This window comes from Grampus griseus, assembly GCF_964374135.1.
Source record: "Grampus griseus genome assembly, chromosome: 13".
In the NCBI taxonomy this organism is placed as follows: Eukaryota; Metazoa; Chordata; class Mammalia; order Artiodactyla; family Delphinidae; genus Grampus; species Grampus griseus.
In genome coordinates this window covers 57985946-58009465 of record NC_139007.1, presented here as the reverse complement: position 1 = coordinate 58009465, position 23520 = coordinate 57985946, and the positions used below count along the sequence as shown (strand labels likewise).

At 37.2% G+C, this 23520-nt stretch overlaps 1 protein-coding gene across 3 annotated transcripts in view; it reads left to right on the top strand.

Annotated features, from left to right (window-relative positions):
• The first annotated feature begins 224 nt into the window (after positions 1-224).
• Positions 225-23520, top strand: part of MED23 (mediator complex subunit 23) — a 42781-nt gene continuing 19485 nt past the window's right edge. Inside the window, exons 1-15 of one of the 3 annotated variants that reach the window (XM_082668946.1) lie at positions 225-448; positions 801-832; positions 991-1078; positions 3843-3967; positions 6068-6179; positions 7606-7704; positions 8275-8376; positions 8845-8914; positions 10196-10308; positions 11622-11717; positions 12267-12284; positions 17351-17551; positions 20366-20509; positions 22152-22297; positions 23256-23501. In XM_082668946.1, coding sequence (XP_082525072.1) covers positions 401-448; positions 801-832; positions 991-1078; positions 3843-3967; positions 6068-6179; positions 7606-7704; positions 8275-8376; positions 8845-8914; positions 10196-10308; positions 11622-11717; positions 12267-12284; positions 17351-17551; positions 20366-20509; positions 22152-22297; positions 23256-23501 — 1640 coding nt within the window. In that variant the 5' untranslated portion in view covers positions 225-400. Of the gene's footprint in view, positions 449-799; positions 833-990; positions 1079-3842; positions 3968-6067; positions 6180-7605; positions 7705-8274; positions 8377-8844; positions 8915-10195; positions 10309-11621; positions 11718-12266; positions 12285-17350; positions 17552-20365; positions 20510-22151; positions 22298-23255; positions 23502-23520 lie in introns of those variants that run through there. The other 2 variants (XM_082668947.1, XM_082668948.1) reach the window with 2 other exon arrangements.

Sequence of the window (23520 nt, the reverse complement as noted above, 5' to 3'; positions counted from 1 at the left end):
CCCGCTTCAGCCGCGAAGTGGCGGTCTGCAGCCGATCGGGCCTCGGGGTGACTTAGGCTCGAGGTTCCACTTAGGGGCGCTCTCGTCTGGCTCGCGCGCCGCACTTCTCCACAGGCGGAACCATCTGACTGTGTCCCTAGTTTCTGTGGGTTTCGTAATCAGCGGACACCCAGCGATCCGGCTTCCGTGCAGCTTCCGTTTGTTTGCTGGGCCGTGCAGCTTCCGGTTGTTTGCTGGGCCCTGCAACAAACAGGGGACGGACTCAGCTGGGCGCTTGGGGAAGAAACTGACCCCGGCGAGCTGAGGTTTCCTACAGGCGTCTGCGGCCCTCTGCCCCTCCATTGCCGGAGCTCGGGTCTGACCCGGGCAGCGCGCCTGGTGTCCAAGGAAGGCGGGGGAGATGGTCCAGATGGAAACGCAACTGCAGAGCATTTTTGAGGAGGTGGTGGTGAGTGGAACGGCCAGGGATCCAGGACGATGGCTGGGAGAGGGGGTGGCTCGCGGGCAACGACTCAAGAAACCTGGCCCGGGCAACCTCTCCTCCATCTCTTCTTTGTTGTGAAACCGTGTATGTGTGCAACGGTTGAGCAGTTCTCAAACTGCTGTCCAATTCCAAGTCTCCTTTGAAATCCACAACACCCTTTGTTACAGGCCAAGCAGGCAGGTATTGTTTGTTTCTGCGCGTTGTTGATTAAGGTGACTTGCCCTTGTTGCATTGTATTATTTTGCTCGGGCACGCCCCTCCCCCTCCCTTTTTAAAAAAACAGAATTCACGTCGTTTACTTTTTTTTTTTTAACAGAAAACGGAAATTATAGAAGAGGCTTTCCCTGGGTGAGTATATGCATGGCAGATTTTTCTGTTTTTACCTGAGTGTATCTTTGTAAGATTTTATTTAGGTCTGTTTTGGAGGTTTTTAAGATCCACTATTCTGATTATGTTGAATTACCTTTTTAAAACTAGTGGCAAATAATGCTATTTTTGTTTTTTAGCATGTTTATGGACACCCCTGAAGATGAAAAAACAAAACTAATTAGCTGTCTGGGGGCCTTCAGACAGTTTTGGGGTGGTCTTTCTCAGGTGAGCTCTGCATTTTTAATACACTCAGCTGATGAATTTTGACCCTTTCTTTTTTCACATTTTCTTTGATGTTGCTGTTAAGGTCTTTCTGGAAAAGGAGAAATAAAATTGTCATCATCTTTTATTTGTCAATTCTGATTTCCATTTGTTTCAATTTGTATTCTTCCAGTAGAGAATCTGTATTGAAAAATCAGGTTGACGACAGCACAGTGAGTTGTTTTTATAAATCTCTCCCAAGTTAGATTATATAAAACCATTTTGATGCTATGCTGATTTATTTGGTGTACTTCTAAACAGCTGTGTTAGGGAGTGTAATGGATAAAATTTTCCATTTTTAGGAACTGGAAACTGGCCCAGCATTGATACAAAGATGCCACAATAAGAGTACAAAGATATAATAAAATTGAGGAAAGGAGCAGTAAAACTTGGTAACAGAGAACATTCACCAGAAAATGCAGCCTTGAAAAAGACAAAGTGTGTGATCCTTAAAGAGCTCATAGTCCAGTAGTACCTTATCTTCTCGTGGTGCATTTTGGTAGGAAAATGAGAACTGTTTGCACTTGAGCTGCTGGTGGTTACGACTTGCTACTCAGACATGAATCACAGAGTTTCAATGCATTCGTTTTTTTAAATTTCTTTTACTTTTAATTATTTTTTTATTTATTTATATTTTGGCTGCGTTGGGTCTTCATTGCTGCGCGCGGACTTTCTGTAGTTGCGGCGAGCGGGGGCTACTCTTAGTCGCGGTGTGCGGGCTTCTCATTGTGGTGGCTTCTCTTGTTGCAGAGCACGGGCTCTAGGCACGCAGCCTTCAGGAGTTGTGGCACACACACTCAGTAGTTCTGGCTCGTGAGCTCTAGAGTGCAGGCCCAGTAGTTGTGGCGCACGCACTTATTTGCTCCACGGCTTGTGGGATCTTCCTGGACCAGGGCTCGAACCCGTGTCCCCTGCTTTGGCAGGCAGATTCTTAGCCACTGCGCCACCAGGGAAGCACCCTAATTATCTTTTAATAGATAATATATTCATACGGTACAAAATGCAAAGGGTTGGACCCAATGATGAATCTGCCTTCCATCTTTCTTAGCTTAATTGCTTGTTTCTTTTTCTGTCTGCAAACAGCATTCCCAGTTCATGTTTCCTTCTAGAAGCGTTTTTTTTAACACATTTATTTTATTTATTTATTTTTGGCTGCATTGGGTCTTCATTGCTGCGTGCAGGGTTTTTCTAGTTGCAGTGAGCAGGGGCTACTTTTCGTTGCGGTGCATGGGCTTCTTATTGCAGTTGCTCCTCTTGTTGCAGAGCACGAGCTCTAGGTGCACAGGCTTCAGTATTTGTGGTATGCGGGCTCTAGAGCACAGGCTTAGTAGTTGTGGTGCAGGGGCTTAATTGCTCTGCAGCATGTGGGATCTTCCCCGACCAGGGCTTGAACCCGTGTCTTCTGCATTGGCAGGTGGATTCTTAACCACTGCACCACCAGGGAAGCCCCTAGAAGTGTTTTATGCATAGAATCATTTTTATAGAATGTTCATATGCCGTGTACACTGTTCACTAACACCTTGCTTTTTTCCTCTTAATATTAAATTCTCAAAGTAATTCTACATCAATCCATTAAGAGTTACTTCTGCCTTCCTTTCTTACTTTCTTATAGCAACATAATATTCTATTATATGACTGCACCTTCCTTTATTTAACCAGTCTCCTACCAACTGACAGGTTGCTTCTTACCTTTTTTCACTTTAAATAATACTATAATGAACAGTTTTATGCGTGGGACACAGAATAAATTTATAGTATTGCTGGGTCAGAGGGTAGGTCTATGTGTAGTTTTTATAGAAATTGCCTAATAGCTTTCCATAAGGGTTTTACCAATTTATACTCCCGATAGCAATGTGTAAGAGTATCTGTTCCCTAGAGCCTCGTAATAGAATGTTAATCTACTTTTTGATCTTTGAACTTTTTGATCTTTGCCAATCTAAAAACAGGAGAAATTTTATTTCAGTGTGGTTTTATTTTTGCATTTCTCTGAGTGATGTTGAACATCTTTATGACATACTTTAATATTTTAATAATTCGTTAAACATTTTATGAGTTAAGACACAGCCCTTGTCTTCAAAAATTTTATATTCTAATGGAGGAGCTGGGAAGAAAATAAGTATTTCTAAATCAGCATTATATGTTCAACAGTAGAAGTGTGTATCAGGGACAGTGGTAGCACAGAGGAGCAGGACATCTTGAGGATATCCTAGAAGATAATCTGTGATTTGGGTACTACATTTTGGTATCAGATTTAAAGTTTTGCAAGTCTAGAAATTGGATATGTCATTAGATTCATAACTCATTGGGCTCTTAGGGATTAGACTCAGGAAATTCTCATGAGGCTGATGTACTAATTCATAGTGGATTTTTCCCCCAGTGACAGGAATATTTATATCTGCCAGTAAGGGCACTGCTTACAATGCCGTACACAATCTTTGCTAGAGTTTTCTATTGATCATGAATATGTTAATAAAATCGTACTCTTTTTGGAGGTGCCATGTAGTAAAAATGGTGGAAGTTTATATAATTGTATGATTTTAAGCTTACTATAACTCAAGTACTAAATCTGAATTTTTTCAGTTTTTTTTTTTAGAATTTGTTTTCATCCATGAATTTATAATGGAGTATATCATTCATAGTCTTGATATACTCCCAGGTACTGTTAGCTATTTGTTAGTTACAAAATGTAAGTTTAGACCTAAAGCATAATCATTTTCTGATTTTCCAGGAATCTCACGAGCAATGCATCCAGTGGATTGTTAAATTCATTCATGGCCAGCATAGTCCTAAAAGAATTTCTTTTCTTTATGACTGCTTAGCAATGGCGGTCGAGACTGGTCTCCTTCCACCCAGGTATGTTTAATGGTGAATATGAGCAATCTAAAGAATTTTCTTTCTTTTATAAATGTATTTATTTTATTTTATTTATTTTAATTTTGGCTGCATTGGGTCTTTGTTACTGTGCATGGGCTTCCTCTAGTTGCGGTGAGTGGGGGCTGCTCTTCATTGCTGTGCGTGGGCTTCTCATTGTGGTTGCTTCTCTTGCTGCGGAGCACAGGCTCTAGGGCGCCCAGGCTTCAGTAGTTGTGGCGCATGGGCTCAGTAGTTGTGGCTCACGGGCTCCATAGTTGTGGCTCATGGGCTCTGGAGCGCAGGCTCAGTAGTTGTGGCGCACGGACTTAGTTGCTCCGCAGCATGTGGGATCTTCCCGGACCAGGGCTCGAACCCGTGTCCCCTGTATTGGCAGGAGGATTCTTAACCACTGCGCCACCAGGGAAGCCCAGAATTTTCTTTTTTATTAATGTTTAGAAATTGGTTGAGGGAATGAAGAAGGAAGTTGGGCTCAACAAGTAATCCTTTGTAATATCTCATTTTTAATTTCTAGGATGCAGTATTCTTAGAATTGTATACTTACGGTGCTCAAAACCAGGCAGACTTTGCTTTTCAGTCCAGAGACTAAAATCACTCACGTTCATGAGCTTGTTCCAGTTAACTTTTGTTGTTTTTGTTATATTCACTAGTTTGTTTATTATATTTTTTAGATTCTACATATAAGTGATATCATACAGTATTTGTCTTTCTCTGTCTGACTTATTTCACTTAGCACAATACCCTTCAAGTCCATCCATGTTGTTGCAGATGACACAGTTTTATTCTTTTTTTATTGATGAGTAGTATTCCACTGTGTGTGTGTGTGTGTGTGTGTGTGTGTGTGTGTATGTATGGCATGTCTTTTTTATCCATTCATCTGTTGAGGGACACTTAGGTTGCTTCCATATCTTGGCAATTGTAAATAATCCTGCTGTGAACATTGGGGTGCATGTATCTTTTCAGTTTAGTGTTTTTGGTTTTTTTGGCTATATACCCAGGAATGGAATTGCTCAGTCGGTTCCAGTTTACTTTTGCTGTGTGATGAATTACTTCAATACTTTGTGGCTTAAAACAATAATAATCCTTTTATTATTAACATTCACGATTATAGTGCTTGACTAGGCAAGTAGTATGTAGTTTTTTCTCAGGTCTCGTGATTGCAATCAGATAGTGGCTATGACTGGAGTCATGACAAAGGTTTCCCCATTCATATCTGGTGGATGATACCTGGCTGTCATCTGAGACATCAGCTGGCACTGTTGGCCAGAACCTACATGTGCCTTCTCCATGTAACCTGGACTTTCTCACAGCGTAGTGGAGTCCAAGAGCAAGCATTCATAAGAGGGCTAGGCAGAAGCTTTATCACCTTGCCTTGAAAGTCATACAGCATCCCATTTGCCAGTATTAGGCCTGCCCAGGTTGAGGGGTAGAGAATGACACTGATACTTTTCATGGGAGGAGTATCAATGTCACATTTTAGAAGAGCATGTGGGATCGAAAGTCTTCTTGCAGCCATCTTGGAAAAATACAGTTTGCCACAAACTGGTAAATATTTAACCAATAGCTTTTGGTACATATCTTTCTAGTAAAAATATAATGTAATTAATATAATTTAGTTCTACTTTGTGTTTAGTCTTTCATATAAGTAAAAAATGTAAAATACTATACGTAATTTTTTGAAAGTGTGCTTGAGTAATATGTACCTTTATGAAAAATACTTACTGGGGCTTCCCTGGTGGCACAGTGGTTAAGAATCCGCCTGCCAATACAGGGGACATGGGTTCAATCCCTGGTCTGGGAAGATCCCACATGCCACGGAGATCTAAGCCCGTGCGCCACAACTACTGAGCCCATGTGCCTTAGAGCCCGTGCTCTGCAAGAAGAGAAGCCACTGCAATGAGAAGCCTCCTCATCACAACTAGAGAAAACCCGCGCACAGCAATGAAGACCCAACGCGGCCAAAAAAAAAAAAAAAAAAACCTTACTGTGGCAAATATAATATCCAAAGTACGCAGACCTTGGCTATTAGAGAACTTGCAAAAATTCTGTCTTGTAATTGGAATGGGTATTCCTTTTTTCTAGGATGGTTTGTGAATCCCTGATAAACTCTGACACACTTGAATGGGAAAGAACACAGCTTTGGGCCTTAACATTTAAACTGGTTCGGAAAATAATTGGAGGAGTGGATTACAAGGTATTTTTTCCCTAATTATTCAATATAAAAAGTAATCGTTGTTAGGTGTGATTACTTTTTCAGTGTACATATCATAATTTCACATGGGAGAAATGAAGTGGAACCATTTACAAAATCTCCTTTTTTGTTGTATCTCCTGAAGGGATTTAAAATTGCTCAGTGTTTCTCGCAGCTTCTCTGCTCCCCTCCCAACATTCTTAAAAATGCAGGTGGCTGGTAAATTTCTGTGACAAGTAGGGAAGTCACCAAGCAGACTCTGGGTCCCTTCATGCCACAGTTCTTAGGATGTTGGGGCCCCTTTCCAATGAAAGCACAGAGCAGGTGTGTATGGAACTGAGAAGAGATGCAGGCATCAACTGATGAAGGGAGCAAGTCCTGCTTCACCTTGACCTCCCTTGGACACATTTCCTTCCTTAACTGGTGTCTTCAGCACTCTGCTCTTGACCAAAAACAACAGCATACAGTCTCTAATTGTGTCTCATAATACATCTCAGGAGCTCCATAGCTGCAGAAGCTTCTCCTTCATTCAAGCCACTTTTGTTATTGTCCTTTTTGAAAGACTTGCCAATACCTGACCCTGTGCTTTATGTCTGTATTTTTGCTAATCTAAAATGACTTAACTGATAAGTATTGGCTTGAATTAATTCTAAGAAGCTTTTTCTGATTATTTTCTCTGTACTTGTACTTCACTTTTCTTAGCATTAATATGTGGTTTTTACCTCCGTACTTATTTGTATGGTGCTTTATAATTGTTTTTAATTTCTTTCATATATATGTTTTGTCTGTCTTTTTTACAAGATTGATCACATTGTTTATACTATGGAATGAAATTTCTTCTCTATGTATCAGATTCTGCTCTGAAATAATGCAACTGGTGATAGATATGGATGACCAGTTAACAGAATGGCCTTATTCGATAAGTTTGAGGGATTGAAGTATGTGATGGATGATGAGAAGGGGGAATAAAGTTAGAATATGCAATGGGAAGGAGTAGAAAAGGTCATCTGCCAGAAAGTTTGTATTATTGTCCATGTTTTCAGAGTATTTTCAAGTTATATTCAAATATATTTCTGTCCGTTAAGCTCAAATTAAACTTTTTGGCCCCTCATAGTAATAGAAACTCTTCTAATGTTGTGATGGTCAAAAAAGCTTAGCAGAGTGTGGAAAGTTTAATTTTTATTTATAAGTGACTTTCTTCGTTCATTCATATTGCAAGCCATCCTTTAGAATCCTGCTTTGGAACATGACACTTGTCTTGGGTTAATGTTAGGAGGTGGAATGTTAGCTCTGGTTCAGAAAAAATCAAAAGTGTGACCTTGAGGGTAACATGTTTTTTTCCAAGTGTATAACCTTGAAAACTTTAGATGTGTTAACTAGCACTGGGGACGTTTTTATATTTTAACCTATGACTTTTTTGTTCTATCAGGGTGTTCGAGATCTCTTAAAAGTGATTTTGGAGAAAACCTTAACAATTCCCAATACAGTGAGCTCAGCTGTAGTACAGCAGCTTCTAGCAGCAAGAGAGGTAAACATGTCTGCAATTCATTGATCATATCCTTAAAAAAGTCTAGTTTTACATAGTTCTGTGCTTTTAAAACTTATGGTAGCTTGTAAAACGTTCCACTTCTTTACTTCTACAAAAATCGTGTTTTAAAGGTTCTATTTCACTTCCATTGTTATTTCAGAGGGAAATTTTATATTTTAATTAATTCATGGTTTTTAACTATGAAAGCAACAATATTGATATTAAAGTATTTTCAACCATTTTAAAACATCAGCCTGGACAACTTAAAAGACCTTTGTGCTTTGTAACTAATGTTGCAAGAATTGTTAGTCTGTTGCCTTCCTATTAGAGTCTACCAATAATTGATGCATTTTCAATGTTTCTTACTATCAGCAGTCATTTTAGTATTTATTAATCTTCATTTTTAGATATTCACATATAAACAAATTTTTTATGCTACAATTTAAGCCCAGTGAATCCATGAAGTAATATCTCTACTTTTTAATACCATAGTTCTTGTTGTTGTTGCATTTAAGGGGCTTATCTGTGGGACTAGTCAGAATAATAACATCACCCTCTTATTTTTCTTAGGTTATAGCATATATCTTGGAAAGAAATGCTTGTTTATTACCAGCATATTTTGCAGTCACAGAGATCAGGAAATTATATCCTGAGGGAAAACTTCCACACTGGGTAAATTTGATATTTTCTAAAATTTTTAATAGAAAGTTTTATTAAAAATCGTTATATTAATCTGATTTTTTGTGTGCTTATTCTTTTAATGATCACTTTATTCTTAGATAATAATGTGATTTTTTTGTGTGCTTATTCTTTTTACACTTTATCCTTAGATAATACGTAATACGTATTTCTTTCATTTCTCTGCCATCCTGCTGAGACAATTTATATATTATGTGATGAAATATACATAGCTTCATCAAATAGCTAAGAACATGGTGGTATGACCTGGCTTAATTCAGGAAGAAATGAACTGGTCAGTAATTGTTTGGAAGGAAGCAAAAGAGAACTAACCTTTGAGTAATTTTATGTGCCAGGAATTGTACTAAATCTTTACATATTATCTCATTTTATGTAAATGATTCTTGTATTCAGAGCAATTTTGATTTTATTTTTATACTTTTTTGTTTTGTTTTGTGTCAGTTACTTGGAAACCTGGTATCAGACTTTGTGGACACCTTCAGGCCCACAGCAAGGATCAACTCCATTTGCGGTAGGATTATAATTCAAAATATACTAAATAGTACCTGGTCTTTAGTGATCTGACTATTGAACAAAGTTGATGGATGGTATCTTATACATGTCTTGGTGACTTGTTATTTTAGTATAACTTTAGGAGCTTAATAATGTCCTTTTACTTGCTTCAGGTACTTTGTGTGTTAAGTACAGGGAAGGAAAAGCAACTGTCTGGACTGGTCTAAGCTTCAGATAGAACCATTCTAGAAGATGTGTTTCCTGGTGATTAGAGGGAACTTTTAATAGAGCTAGTAAAGCACCATGGAATCTCTAGGCAACTGGAAGTCGCAGTAGATCTGCCCCTCGATTATCTGACTCTCTCAGCCCATTCCAATTTACACCTTTGCTCTGTATTTCATTTATTTTGTTTTCCATTTTTTCATGTTTGTTAGATTCTCAGAATTTTCTTTTAAAAATAAGCACGTGATTTGCAGTTTTTGCAGTGCTCATATATATTCCTGAATAATTTCTAGAAATCATGGTGGCCTCAGAACAGCCTGGAATATAGACGTTATTTAGTCAATGATGAAGTTTTTAGCACTTTCTGTGAGTCAGGTGCTATTCTGGACACTGGAAATACAAAAACTAAACAGACACTAGACAGATAATTCTTAGGCTTTTAGTTTTTGTAACTGAGTAGATATTGACATCATTTAATGAATTATGGAAGGATTGAGAAGGATGATGACGAATTTAGTTTAAGTCATGTTGAACTTGAGGTGCCTGTGGGACATCGCAGTGCCAGTAGTTACCAGGCATTTGGATACATGAACTGATTGATGGTCATATACTACATCTAAGGCTTCTAGGAGCATCATTTTTAAAGTTACTCAGGTTGACCCTAGATTAAGCGTCTGTAAACTTTTTCTATAAATGGTGATATAACAAATATTTTAGGCTCTGTGGGCTATACAGTCTGCTGCAACTACTCAACTCTGCCATTACAGTGCAAAAGCAACAGTGTTCCAGTACAGCTTTACAAAAACAGGCGGATTTTGTCCATGGATTGTAGCTGGCCGACCTCTGTCCCTGGACAAATGCAACATTTGTGAGTTTAGAAGGCCTGTACAAATTGGTCTTTAACCATCTGGGCTAAAAATAATCAAAGAAAATTCCCAAACTTATATCTAATTAAAACATATTTTTAACCAGTGCCTGGTTCAGCATAGATGTTCATTAAATAGTTGTAGAGTGAATGAAGGACCAGGCATTGCTATGTTCACATTTATTTAGAAACATTTTTTTGTAATGCATACAGGCCGTTGCAGCCTTCTGCCAGTTGTAAATAACTCAGGCGCCATTTGTAATTCATGGAAATTGGACCCTGCAACTCTCCGTTTTCCTTTGAAAGGCCTCTTGCCATATGATAAGGTATGTTACTAAATACGATGGAACTTTCTCCATCCGTCTAAGAGTCTTCATCCTGGAGTATTTGATGTGTAATGCTAAACTGTCTCTTCATAGACTGAAGAAGTAAATATTTAATGAAAGATAGTTTATGGTTTATCATATGATTTCAATATCCAAGTACCGCCTGTGGTTTATGATATTGCAGGTGTCTATGTTCCAATGGTCCACTTCTGGCAAAGCACTTGGTGTTAGAAAATTGAAGTTTTTAATTGATTCCTTGTTTTCACTTTTCCTTTACAAAGCAGGGACCAAAAATGAGTTTGCAGCGTCCCTAAAATTTGAGGAGTGAGCCTCCTGTTTGTTAGATTTTTTTCAGAAGGGGAGGACAAAAGTAGAGTAGAAATTTCTCAAAGGAAAAAAATCCACAGATATCCATAAAATGAAATGTGTGATATAGACATAAAGCTATAATGAAATATGACATTTATTTTATTATCTTGGGGTTTGGAGTAGTGACAGAGCAGGGTATGGGGAGGGCAAGATAGTTATCATGTAAATGTTTTCATGTCAAAAATGACATAGACAGTGATTAGGAAACTTCCAAAAGTGAGGATTGTAAAATAGTGCAACTAAAGTGACAATGCTGGGTTCTTGGCATATTAGTCAGCAAAACCTTAGAAGATGAAAAAGTGGAAAACTAAATGGAATTTGCAATCATGATAGCAGTAATAATGAAAACAGAGGAACTTATTGTGAACTTACTATGTGCCAGGCACTGTTTTAAGAGCTTACTTTGCAACAACTTTTATTCTTAACTATCATCTTAATATTTCCATTATCCAGATGATGAAACTGAGACATTGAGTGGGGTAGTAACTTGACTAAAAGGCCCCACATTTAGGAAATAGTATAGTCAGGACTTGAACTCTTAACCCGTGTGCTATCAAGTCCTCTCCAAATTTGGAAATGATGTCTATGTTTACACTTGTAGGAGAATGAATAGAAACTGCCTCTTTGATTAGATTTCTGGGGAAAAAAATCCTTTCCCTACAGTGATGCTTAAGACTTCCACGTGACTGTAGCTGAAGCCATTTCTAACTTTTCCTCTATGACCTTGGGCAAGTCCCTTCACCTCAGTTACATCATTTATCAAATGAGGGGTGGGAACAGATTAATTGTAAGCACTAAAATCCTATGATTTTTTTCCACTAGATACTGCCTACTCTGTGAAGGTAACAAGTGCCTTTAGAGGATTTTTTGATCCCAATTTCAAATTATTTGAATTAACATTAACTTTGATCTTGAAGCAATAATTTTCTTTATTTTCTTTAAAGGATCTGTTTGAACCACAGACTGCTTTGTTGAGATATGTTTTGGAGCAGCCTTATTCCAGGGATATGGTCTGCAATATGCTAGGTTTAAATAAGCAGGTACTGTACTGTGCTGGAAACCTAGTAAATTCTGCATAGAATCTGCACTATTCTTTTCTCTTTTCTTTGCTATAGCTAACTGAGCAAAACAGTTAAGAACTATTCGGTGATTTTTTTTTTTAATATATGGTTTATTAAACAATGTATTGTTCTTATCATTTATATATTGCTTTAAGAATATTTAAATTAAGAAGGAGATATTTTAAAAATTGGTTTATTTTGCATTGCTTTTTTTTCTATAAGGCCAGTTTCAAGTATACCTTTTGCCAGAGAAACCTACACATGACTTAACCATAATTTTTGACTTTTTTTGTTGTTTGGGTGTCTATTTTTATAACCCTTGGTATTTTCAGCATGGCCTCAATTGCTGATTTTTTTTTTTTTTCTTTTTGGTGTGTGTTTGTTTTTGGTGGTTTAACATGTGGGAGGGTTTGTGCTGACTCTGGGTTCCTTGAGGCTGGCCTCATAGTCACTGTTTTGTCTTTTCTTTTTTTCTTCCTTTATTTTTGTTCTGTCCTGTCTTGTCCTGCCCATCCTCCAATGCTCTAGACCTTGAACATTGCTCAGGTATGTTCACAACCTTACTGTTGTATTGTGACTAACGATACGCTGGCCGCTTTGTAGCCACTGATTCCATTTAGAGAATACATGTATGGTCGGGGCTTGAAATTGGCAGGACCATGCTGAGACCAAGGCCACTAAAATGAATTTCTTCTTGGGATATGAGAGTTGTTTTTGGTGGATTGTTTTTGTTTTTGGTTTTTGGTGTTTGTTTTTTTTTAATATTCTTTTTTTTAATCAAATCAAGAGACAACACCTGGCACATGATAAAGCCTGTCACTTTTTTGATGGGTTGTTTTTCCTTCCCACTCCATTTTACTGTTTTTCATACTTTAGGGCTAAAGCTAGCCTGGTGGAATTTTCAGAGATGGAAAGATTTGTGGTGGCCTTTATCTTTCCAGACTATTAAAACATAAACAAACAACAACATCAATAAAAATACTTACGTTGCTTTGCCTAAAAACAAAAACAAATTAAAAACAAAACAAAAAAGAGAACAAAAGCACTTTAACAGAGATATGTTACTTTTAAAAGTTGGAGTGGTACGCTTTACATGGGGAAGTTTTTTTGGAAACATGGAGATTGACTAAGAAATGTCGCACTCTTAGGTGACCCCACACCTGCTTGACAAACACCCTTCTTTGTCAGTCTTTGCCAGAAGTGTCCTCCTCCTGCAGTGAGCGCCTCGCAGCTGAAGTCCACCTGTGGCAGGAGGAACACGAAATGGCCAAACTTTATAAACCAAACTCTTATACAGTCCCAAGTCTGTTCCAGGACTTTTCACCTTTGAGATTTTAAGCAAAATAGTGGTTCTCATTATTTTTGTTAAAAATTTTTGAGCCCAACATATTAAAATAGACCAGCTTTTTGATTTTAAAAAGACATTCTTGTCTAGGTTATATAAAATAGCGTTGCTGTTTGCAATACTATAGTGAAGGTTGTGCCAGTGCTTCCATTTATAAAGCCCTATTTTTAAGGACATATAGCTTGGCCATAAAACTTGCTCAGTGTTGAAACTTTGCATGCCAAACCTCACCCTAGTAGCAGTATCTCTTTTATTATTTTAAGTTTTTTCTTCTGAAAAATTTACCAAGTCTCCTTGTTTGGACAAGCCTTTGTTCATGTGAAACTGAAACTGCTTCACCCCACAGTATCTGACAGTTAACCTCACATAACCTGTCAATGTAACATCTTAAACACCAAGTCTTTAACTCTGATCAGCTTTCACTTGAGTTAGAGGTAAGTATTCAGTGAACCTTGAAAGAATGCTTCATGCTATGTCTTAAAACTAATTTTTGCAGTGCACTTTAAGGCATACTTGACTCAGTTTCTTTTTGCAGTTTGATGAATAAATGTACCCATGGTCATTTGAGCTGCAAGTACCTTCCCCCAGATATCCTTAGCCATCCTTAGCTTTTTGCTTTTGGGGGCAGCTCGTCTCAAACTAGAAATTGACAAAATTTAGAGAAGGGTGTTTCTGATCTGATCCTTTCAGTAACAAGTTTCAACCTAAAAAAAGTTTATGACTAAGACATAAATCCGTAAAAAATAAAGTTTATAATGGAAATGCTGACAGAACATTATTAATATTGATCTCACTGTAGTGTAAACATTGTCAAAAGTTCACAATTCATCATTAATTGTTTTGGGAGAAAACTGTAGTGAGCGCACTTGTAAGATAATATGCTGCATTGACTTGATATATTATTTTTACCACCTGGAGAGTAGGATAGAAAATGAGAGCACACTGTATAAGAAGCATATGATTAAAAATAAACAAGTTATCTCATCACATCTTTTATCATTACAGAACTATATCCTGCACTATACTTTCTTGTCCTCTCTCTAGCAATGCAATAATTTACTTAAAGCTTTGAAACCTTTTAAGAGCTGTCCATATTGCATTTTCCAGTAGGAATTGGGCTATGGTATTTTATCCTAAAATTGGTTGCATTCAGAAGGTCATAAATAGCCCAGTTCTGTGACCAGCAAGGTAGTGTTCACAGTGTAAGAATCCTGTTTTGTATATTTGCACAAGAGTTTGTATTCTTTGTACTGAATAAGAGCATCACAAAACAGATTCACTCCTCAAGCTCTTTTGTGGTGGTATATGAACTCTGGCTACCCTGAAACAGTGAAGTACTAGACTGATCGCTCAGTTTATCCTTAAAAGGCACCATTGAACGTGGTACTAACTGGCATGGGACTCCAGTTCTGATTGGTAGAGAATATGATAAATGACATACAATGGGATTTTTCTTCCCAACCTGTCCTAAATAGATACTGCTTTAAAATTGATTTCTGGCACTGAAATAATGATTTTAAGTTAACTTACGCCCACCTAAGTACAATATGTTAAAATTGCACCACAGAAGCAGTACCAAAACTTATATGAAAATGTCAGGGGCCACTTAATATAGGATATGCTTACTAAGACGGAAAGCATTATCATTTGCCATTTTAAATAGTGGTGGGAAAAAATCAGGGGCATGGGTGGGGCTTAATGTTAATGTTTCTGTTAATTCCTTGTGCCTGATTTTCAGCATTTACCAAAACTGAAAATTTAATACAAATTTCCGATACAGTTTGAGCTGTTATGCAGAAATTGCATTGTTAAAATACTGAATTTAGATTCTTATTGTTAACACAGGCTTTAACTAAACATACATATACATATGATGTAAACTAATTCAATTTGTATGCCTATATCTTAAGACTTAAATTTATGAAAGCTTTCAGCAAGTTGTGAATAGCCATAGACATAGCATCCATTGGCTACCAGAATTATCACACCCTGTGACTGATAATTAGCCTTTATTCACAGATCATTAAACTTATTTACGAATTTTCATTTCTTCCACTTTATAAAACTTACGTGGTGGAGAATCTTAATTTTAATGTAATTATCTTTTAGCAGTTGAAAACTAAAGCAAAACTTATTCTAAAGTAGTTAGCACAGATCATTTTATATTCCAGGTTTTTCCCTCTTTTTTTTTTTTTTTTTTTTTGGTATTATTAAAATTGGCGAGTAAAAAAAGGAACATGTGTAAGCTATCCCTAAACTTGGTGTGAGAACTATCCTTGGATTTAACCAAAAACATCCGGGAAATATAGAGTTCATTCTAATAGATGTTCTGCTACCCTCAGACCAACCAGTGCATTTGGTGCCGTAGAGATTCCTGACTGATTTAATTGTTAACAGAAAATCTGGGGGTAGTCTTGAGTCATGGTATATACTGAAAGCTTATCAGCTTTGGCTGTAAATTTCCTAGTTGTTCTTACTTTGCCGAAATCTTAATATTTTTGGTTTTCCTCTAAATCATTAACTATATGACCATCAATCACTGCAGTCCTAAAAATATGTAGGTAAAAATCCAGTTCTCTGAAACAAATAGCTAATACTAATAAGGGAAACTCAAAAATGACCCAGGTGCTAAACACCAATTTTGTTTAGTTTATTCTTTTTTCCTGAAGCAGACTGATGGAAGACCATCATGGATGGAGGAATAGATGACAAATTGGTTAGTTTCCAACTAGCAGCACATTCCCATCACTGAAGAAAAATTCCTACTGGAAATTCTGGCTTTACTTCTTTTCACAAATTTTTCTGACTCTTGTATACTTTGAATGATCTCGCTCTAAATTTGTGTTGTCTGACACATTTCTTAGGTTGTTGGTGGTTGGCAGAACTAGTGAATTTCAAGCCCTGTACACAGTAGTTGTGCATGCTGATTTAAGAAATAGTTTGTAGTGTTGTCTGTTGCACTTTGCTCTGCTTCATAATGATAATTACATTTGGAGGAAAAGTACTGTAGTCCCAGCTGGTGGTGTTAATATTGCTCTTCGTAAACCTGTAATGTGATTGAACTGTGATCATGGCATTGTGTTTTTGGAAAAAATATGAAACAACCATTGATGCTTACTGTTTTGGATAGATGTTTGTTTTATTTGCATGCTTTAAGAAAGTGCAGCTATATTGGAGCTTTACAAGTTTGGAGCTGGCAGAAAGCATGCAAAAGAGGGGATGCTCTTCATTATGTTCTGTTTTTTTCCAAATTTGTCCCCATTTTGCATTTTTCCCCTAAATTTAAGGAAATCATATCCCTTTTTCATGGCAAAAGACTAATAATCACATCTAAAGTTTATAGGGAAAGCATCTATGTTAGTATTGTATTCATTAGAAAGGCTTCCAACTGCCTGGCTATTGAGTCATATAACATTTTATTAAAAGTATAAAAATGGCTTAAAATATGGCTTAACATATTTCTTTTGGTAAAAGTACATTTTTTAAAATCACTTTAAAAAAGCATAAATCTTTTTGCCTCTAGAAAGGGAAGTTGCATTTTCATTTTTAGTGTTTAAACTCAATTCTTTTTCTTGTTTTAGATTTTTTAAATAGTCTAATTTAAAATTAAAGCTGCATTATGTTTGGCTTCTAAGAGGGAAGAGCAGAGATTTAACTTTGAGATCAAGGTTTTTTTTTTTTGCAGAGGAAGTTTTCCTTTCAGTATCAGATCAATACCACACGTTGAAAAATAGACATTGAGTAATCTGGAAGCTATTTAGATATACCTCTGTATATAAAGTTAGTGTAAACATGTGGTGATTACTTTTAAATAAATAGATCACACACTGCTTTGTTTGCTCTCCTGTCATAGTATTTAATTCCTGGAAATCCAGGGTTTTCATATTTTGAGCTAGATTGCAAACTTAATACTGTTATCCCCATTTCGTTTGTCTTTTAAATGATCTTTGTTCAAAAAATAAATAACAGAATTTTCTACTGTGTAGTGCCCTTTGTCATATTGGAACAATGATGTCTATAGTGAAAGTCAAAAGTTAATGGGAAGGCTGTTTTGTGTGAGACCTGAAAAATAATTTTTTATGATACTCGTCCTCTATGATAATGTAACATGATGCAGCTTTAACAGACTAAATCTAACCTTAACTTTCTAAGTTCAACTTCATTCCATGCTTCTCAGCCTCTTGTTACGATTAATGCCCATTAACTGGTAACTTCTGAAACTAACCGGGAGGCTTTTGGAATACTGTATTTAATCTCTGCCCTACAGCACAAGCAGCGCTGCCCTGTGCTGGAGGACCAGTTGGTGGATCTGGTGGTTTATGCCATGGAGCGATCGGAGACCGAGGAGAAGTTTGATGACGGGGGAACAAGCCAACTCCTCTGGCAGCATCTCTCGAGTCAGCTCATTTTCTTTGTGCTTTTCCAGTTTGCAAGTTTTCCACATATGGTCCTTTCTCTTCATCAGAAGGTAAGTACCACACCCTTTGCCAGAGCCACTTTACCTGTTGATTAGTATGTTTTAGACTGGTGTGGATGTTACCTAGTGAACAGAAGTTCCGAGCTCTGATTTCTGTTTTGTTCAGTGCCTTTATGATTTCTTAACTTCTCATTTTCTTGTCACCATAAAAACTGCATTCACTTATTCATTCCACATGTTCACAGTGCAAGGACCAGGAGATACAAAATGAAAAGGCACTAGTATAGTACCCTCAAAGAGCTCTTTACCGGTGGGAAGATATAGGTATAAACAATTTGATTATAATATTATAGTTCACATAATGGAAGCATGTTTCCTTGTGATAGGAATGAGAGAATAGTCCTTATTAAAGACATCAGGAATGGCTTTCTCAAAGGGATCTTGAAACTATTACTTGAAAGGCAAGTAGAAATTTGCCAAGAGGAAAAGATAGGAAAGTGTTTCCATAACAATAAGATGGTCATTTGGAAAGGGACAAAAGTGTGTGATAGCTGGAAAGAAAAATGTAAAAGGGAAAGTGTTGGTGAGATGAAGAAAGCAGGAAGGTAAGGCCAGACATGGAGAACTTTATATGACCCTGTGTTTGTTCTGAGTTAAATTTACTTTGGGAAGCAAATGAGGAAGGGAATGACATCATCATATACAAGTTGGAAAAATTACTGCTAATGACCACATGTAGGAAGACAGTGATGTAGAGATGGATGGAGCCGAAATCAGAAGCAAAGAAATTAGTAAGGGAGCTGTTGCAGTGGTCCGGGTGAGAGATGCTGAAGACCTAAACCAGGACAGAGAGGAGGAGCCAGAAACCCGGTATGCTGGGAGGTGAATACGACTTGGTGACAATAGGTGACAGGGAGTAACAGGAATCTAGGATCACCCACTGGTTTCTGCTTAGACAGGTGAATGAAAGAGTAGAACAATGAATCCGAAACAGGGAATACAAGTGGAAGAGTAAGTTGTGGAAAGGGTGGTTTTAGGCATAAGGCTTTGGACACATTGAATGGGAATAAAATAGTGTTGTTGTATCTATAACATCTTGATAGTCTAGATTATTTGGGGGAAATATTTTCATAAGAGTTGTTAAAATCCTTTCAACCACCACTTACCCACCACCCCGATCACCACCACTGGTTTCTGTTATAATCTACAGGAAACCAGGAAACCAGTTGTGTTGGATAACCAGTCCTTGAGGAGTAAAAACAATAAATTTCATCCTTTTGGTATAATAAAGTACTCGTGTTTTGATGAAATATTTTTCGTAATATTCCAAAATTAAACTTGATTCTCATGCATACATTATCGACTTAATCATGTTTTAAAACATTTAATTTTTGATATGCATAGTTGTTTTGGAGGTCAGGGAGAAAACATATAATATTAAAATAATTTAAAAGGCTTTGCTGGGTGTGCCTTGAGTGGAGAAAAAGTAATTAGTAAATGTAAAACTTAGATGCTATAAATCACAGCAAGATCCTTTCTGACCCACCTCCTAGAGAAATGGAAATAAAAACAAAAATAGACAAATGGGACCTAATGAAACTTCAAAGCTTTTGCACAGCAAAGGGAACCATAAACAAGACCAAAAGACAACCCTCAGAATGGGAGAAAATATTTGCAAATGAAGCAACTGACAAAGGATTAATCTCCAAAATTTATAAGCAGCTCATGCAGCTCAATAACAAAAAAACAACCCAATCCAAAAATGGGCAGAAGACCTAAATAGACATTTCTCCAAAGAAGATATACAGACTGCCAACAAACACATGAAAGAATGCTCAACATCATTAATCATTAGAGAAATGCAAATCAAAACTACAATGAGATATCATCTCACACCAGTCAGAATGGCCATCATCAAAAAATCTAGAAACAATAAATGCTGGAGAGGGTGTGGAAAAAGAGAACCCTCTTGCACTGTTGGTGGGAATGTAAATTGATACAGCCACTATGGAGAACAGTATGGAGCTTCCTTAAAAAACTACAAATAGAACTACCATATGACCCAGCAATCCCACTACTGGGCATGTACCCTAAGAAAACCATAATTCAAAAAGAGTCATGTACCAAAATGTTCATTGCAGCTCTATTTACAATAGCCCAGAGATGGAAACAACCTAAGTGTCCATCATCGGATGAATGGATAAAGATGTGGCGCATATATACAATGGAATATTACTCAGCCTTAAAAAGAATGAAATTGAGCTATTTGTAATGAGGTGGATAGACCTAGAGTCTGTCATACAGAGTGAAGTAAGTCAGAAAGAGAAAGACAAATACCGTATGCTAACACATATATATGGAATTTAAGAAAAAAAAATGTCATGAAGAGCCTAGGGGTAAGACAGGAATAAAGACGCAGACCTACTAGAGAATGGACTTGAGGATATAGGTAGGGGGAAGGGTAAGCTGTGACAAAGCGAGAGAGAGGCATGGACATATATACACTACCAAACGTAAGGTAGATGGCTAGTGGGAAGCATCCGCATAGCACAGGGAGATCAGCTCAGGGAAATCAGCTCGGTGCTTTGTGACCGCCTGGAGGGGTGGGATAGGGAGGGTGGGAGGGAGGGAGGCGCAAGAGGGAAGAGATATGGGAACATATGTATATGTATAACTGATTCACTTGGTTATAAAGCAGAAACTAGCACACCATTGTAAAGCAATTATACTCCAATAAAGATGTTTAAAAAAAAAGATGCTAACTTTCTGAGAACAAGGTTTCTCTTTCTTTCTTTTTTCTTTAAACTTTACTGTATCTGTTTCTTTAACTGGCTGTGTAGATTTGTATTTAAACATTTTTTACAGTTAGCAGGGCGAGGACTGATTAAAGGCAGAGATCATCTGATGTGGGTTCTCTTGCAATTCATTTCTGGAAGTATTCAGAAAAATGCACTAGCTGATTTTCTCCCTGTCATGAAGCTCTTTGACCTTCTGTACCCAGAAAAAGAAGTAAGTTTTATTAAATAGTTAACAATGTGATTAGAATTATGTCTAATTTATGTTTAAGGATTTTAGTGTGATTTTGTGAAAAGAGCACTGGACTTGAAAGCTGGAAACACGGTTCTTTTCCCAGTTTTTGTGATTGCTGTGATCATGGGATAGACATTCGGTTTTTCTTGACATTAGTTTACTCCTGTATAAAGTGATGAAATTGAACTAGATTATTTTTGAAGTTTATCTTAAATCACAGTTGAACATCTAGTATGACAAGCTCTTTCTCTACCTTCTAAACAGGGTTACAATTTTTAAAAGCATGAAACTGTTTTAATCTATACACAGTTGAATGACGACATAATATCAGTATCTGTTAATATGGTTTTTTTGGTTGTTTGCCAATTGAGTGTGTCACACTAGTGTTTTATTATATAAGGTATTTGAGTAAAATATGGTATATATTGATGATTGTCATTTTTTAGAAACATTTTATTATGGAAATTTTTAAATGCACAAAAAAATATAGAGTAAATAGAAAAAGACACTCCTGTCCCATCACCAAGAATTTTTTTTTTTTTTTTGGCTGCGTTGGGTCTTCATTGCTGTGTGTGGACTTCTCATTGCAGTGGCTTCTCTTTGCTGCAGAGCACAGGCTCTAGGTGCACAGGCTTCAGTAGTTGCAGCACGCGAGCTTATTTGCTCTGCAGCATGTGGGATCTTCCCAGACCAGGGATCGAACCCGTGTCCTCTGCAATGGCAGGTGGATTCTTAACCACTGTGCCACCAGGGAAGTCCAAGAAATATTCTTATTTCATCTTCTTTCCTCATCTTTTTGATTAATGCCGATGATTTTAAAGCAAATTCCAGACATCCGTGTCATTTCACCCATCAATAAACAATATGTTTTATGTTACTCATTTAGATTGCATGTCTCTTATATGTTCTTGGAAAGCATATATGTGACTTTTAGAAACTCTGTATTCATATTTATCACACTCAGTAAGATAATGATGTGATTAATTTTTTTCATAATGATGTGTTTAATTTTTAAAGAATAAAACTTTTTTTAATAAATTTATTTGATTATTTTCGGCTTCATTGGGTCTTCATTGCTGCACGCGGGCTTTCTCTAGTTGCGGCGAGCGGGGGCTCCACTTCGTTGCAGTGCGCAGGCTTCTCGTTGCGGTGGCTTCTCTTGCTGTGGAGCACGGGCTCTAGGCGTGCGGGCTTCAGTAGTTGTGGCTCGCGGTCTCTAGAGTGCAGGCTCAGTAGTTGTGGCACACGGGCTTAGTTGCTCCGTGGCATGTGGGTTCTTGCTGGACCAGGGCTCGAACCCGGGTCTCCTGCACTGGCAGGCAGATTCTTAACCACTGTGCCACCAGGGGAGTCCAAGAATAAAAATTTAATGATTATGAATGCTTTGTGGCAGTAGGAAAAGCTTGACTAAGCACCTGTGGATTTCAGTTATTTTCTTGGCAAGTAAAAACAATCTTGTAGTAGTTTCAATATTTGATAGCTGTTAGATCTTCTGATTTGTGTTATTGAACAGTCAAAGGACAGTTGGAGCTAAATTATGAGATACAGCAGAAATGGATTACTAAAATATAAATAATTAGTTAATTCTACTCTTTCTTATATTTAAATTGTTCTTTTCTAGTTTATCCCAGTTCCTGACATTAACAAACCCCAGTCAACTCATGCCTTTGCAATGACCTGCATTTGGATTCACCTCAATAGAAAAGCCCAAAATGACAACTCCAAGCTACAGATTCCAATACCTCATTCCCTAAAGCTTCACCATGAGTAAGTTGTTTGTAACTTGACAGTTCATTTCTTTTAATTTAATAAATAGTGGGTTGTAGACTAATATTGGTCTCAGTATTTATGTGAAGTATGGAAATCTTCCCACATCCACTAGAGGTAAGGGTAAATATTTAATGTGTACGTTATAACTAAGGGAACCTGATCAGTTGCAGCAGAAAGCAACTAGAAGATTAACCAAGCCTGTTTATATGTATGTGGAGATATATATTTATATATATATTTTTTAATTTTCAGGTCTACGCTTTTACATGTTTTACCTTAGTTAAAATACTTAATTTCCAAAACTATGTGAAAATGTTTCAAAATTGTTTAAGTACTTGGAACTTGAGCATGATCTGACTGGGATATCTTTCACTCCCTGGGCTGCCAGGATTGCTTGAGCTGATCTGGCTGGCATGCTCCCTTACATCATTTCCAAAGCTGCGATTACTCAAAGAAGATGCCCTCTTTTAGATAGGACTGGGCTTCCGTCAAGGGTGTTAGGAATAGCTGAACTTCTGAAAAGGACTGTCGGGCCTCTTCATAGGAGACTGTAGGGTAGTCAGACTTTACATTTCGTTTGGCTTTCATTTTATGAGGTAACCCTTAACCATTTTTTCTTAGTGACATCTGTAATGAAGGTATATTATTGTACTTAAGCAAATAGGTAAGTAGAAGACTAGTTCATGAATCTGTGAGTTATTTCTTCATTATCTGAATCTTTGTACAGTATATATAGTACATACTTAACAACCATTCAGTGTTCACTTATCATTACATTCTTTCTGAAATGCTTTTCAGTCTTTTATATGTGTTAACACTATGTTTTGGGCAGAAACTATAATACCTATAGAAATAAATATATAGTTGCATGAAATTAAACTTTTTTAGAAATGCAAATTACCTTTCTAGAAATTATTTGCATTTTTTTTCTGTTGAATGGAACTTGAAATTTTAGGTTCCTACAGCAGAGTCTTAGAAATAAAAGTTTACAGATGAATGACTATAAGATCGCCCTGCTGTGTAATGCATACTCTACAAATTCAGAATGTTTTACATTACCCATGGGAGCTCTGGTAGAAACTATTTATGGAAATGGAATTATGAGGATACCTCTTCCTGGAACGAGCTGTTTGGCTTCAGGATCTATTACTCCCTTACCAATGAACCTCCTGGATTCACTGACAGTTCATGCCAAAATGAGGTATGTTCTTTCTTATTTA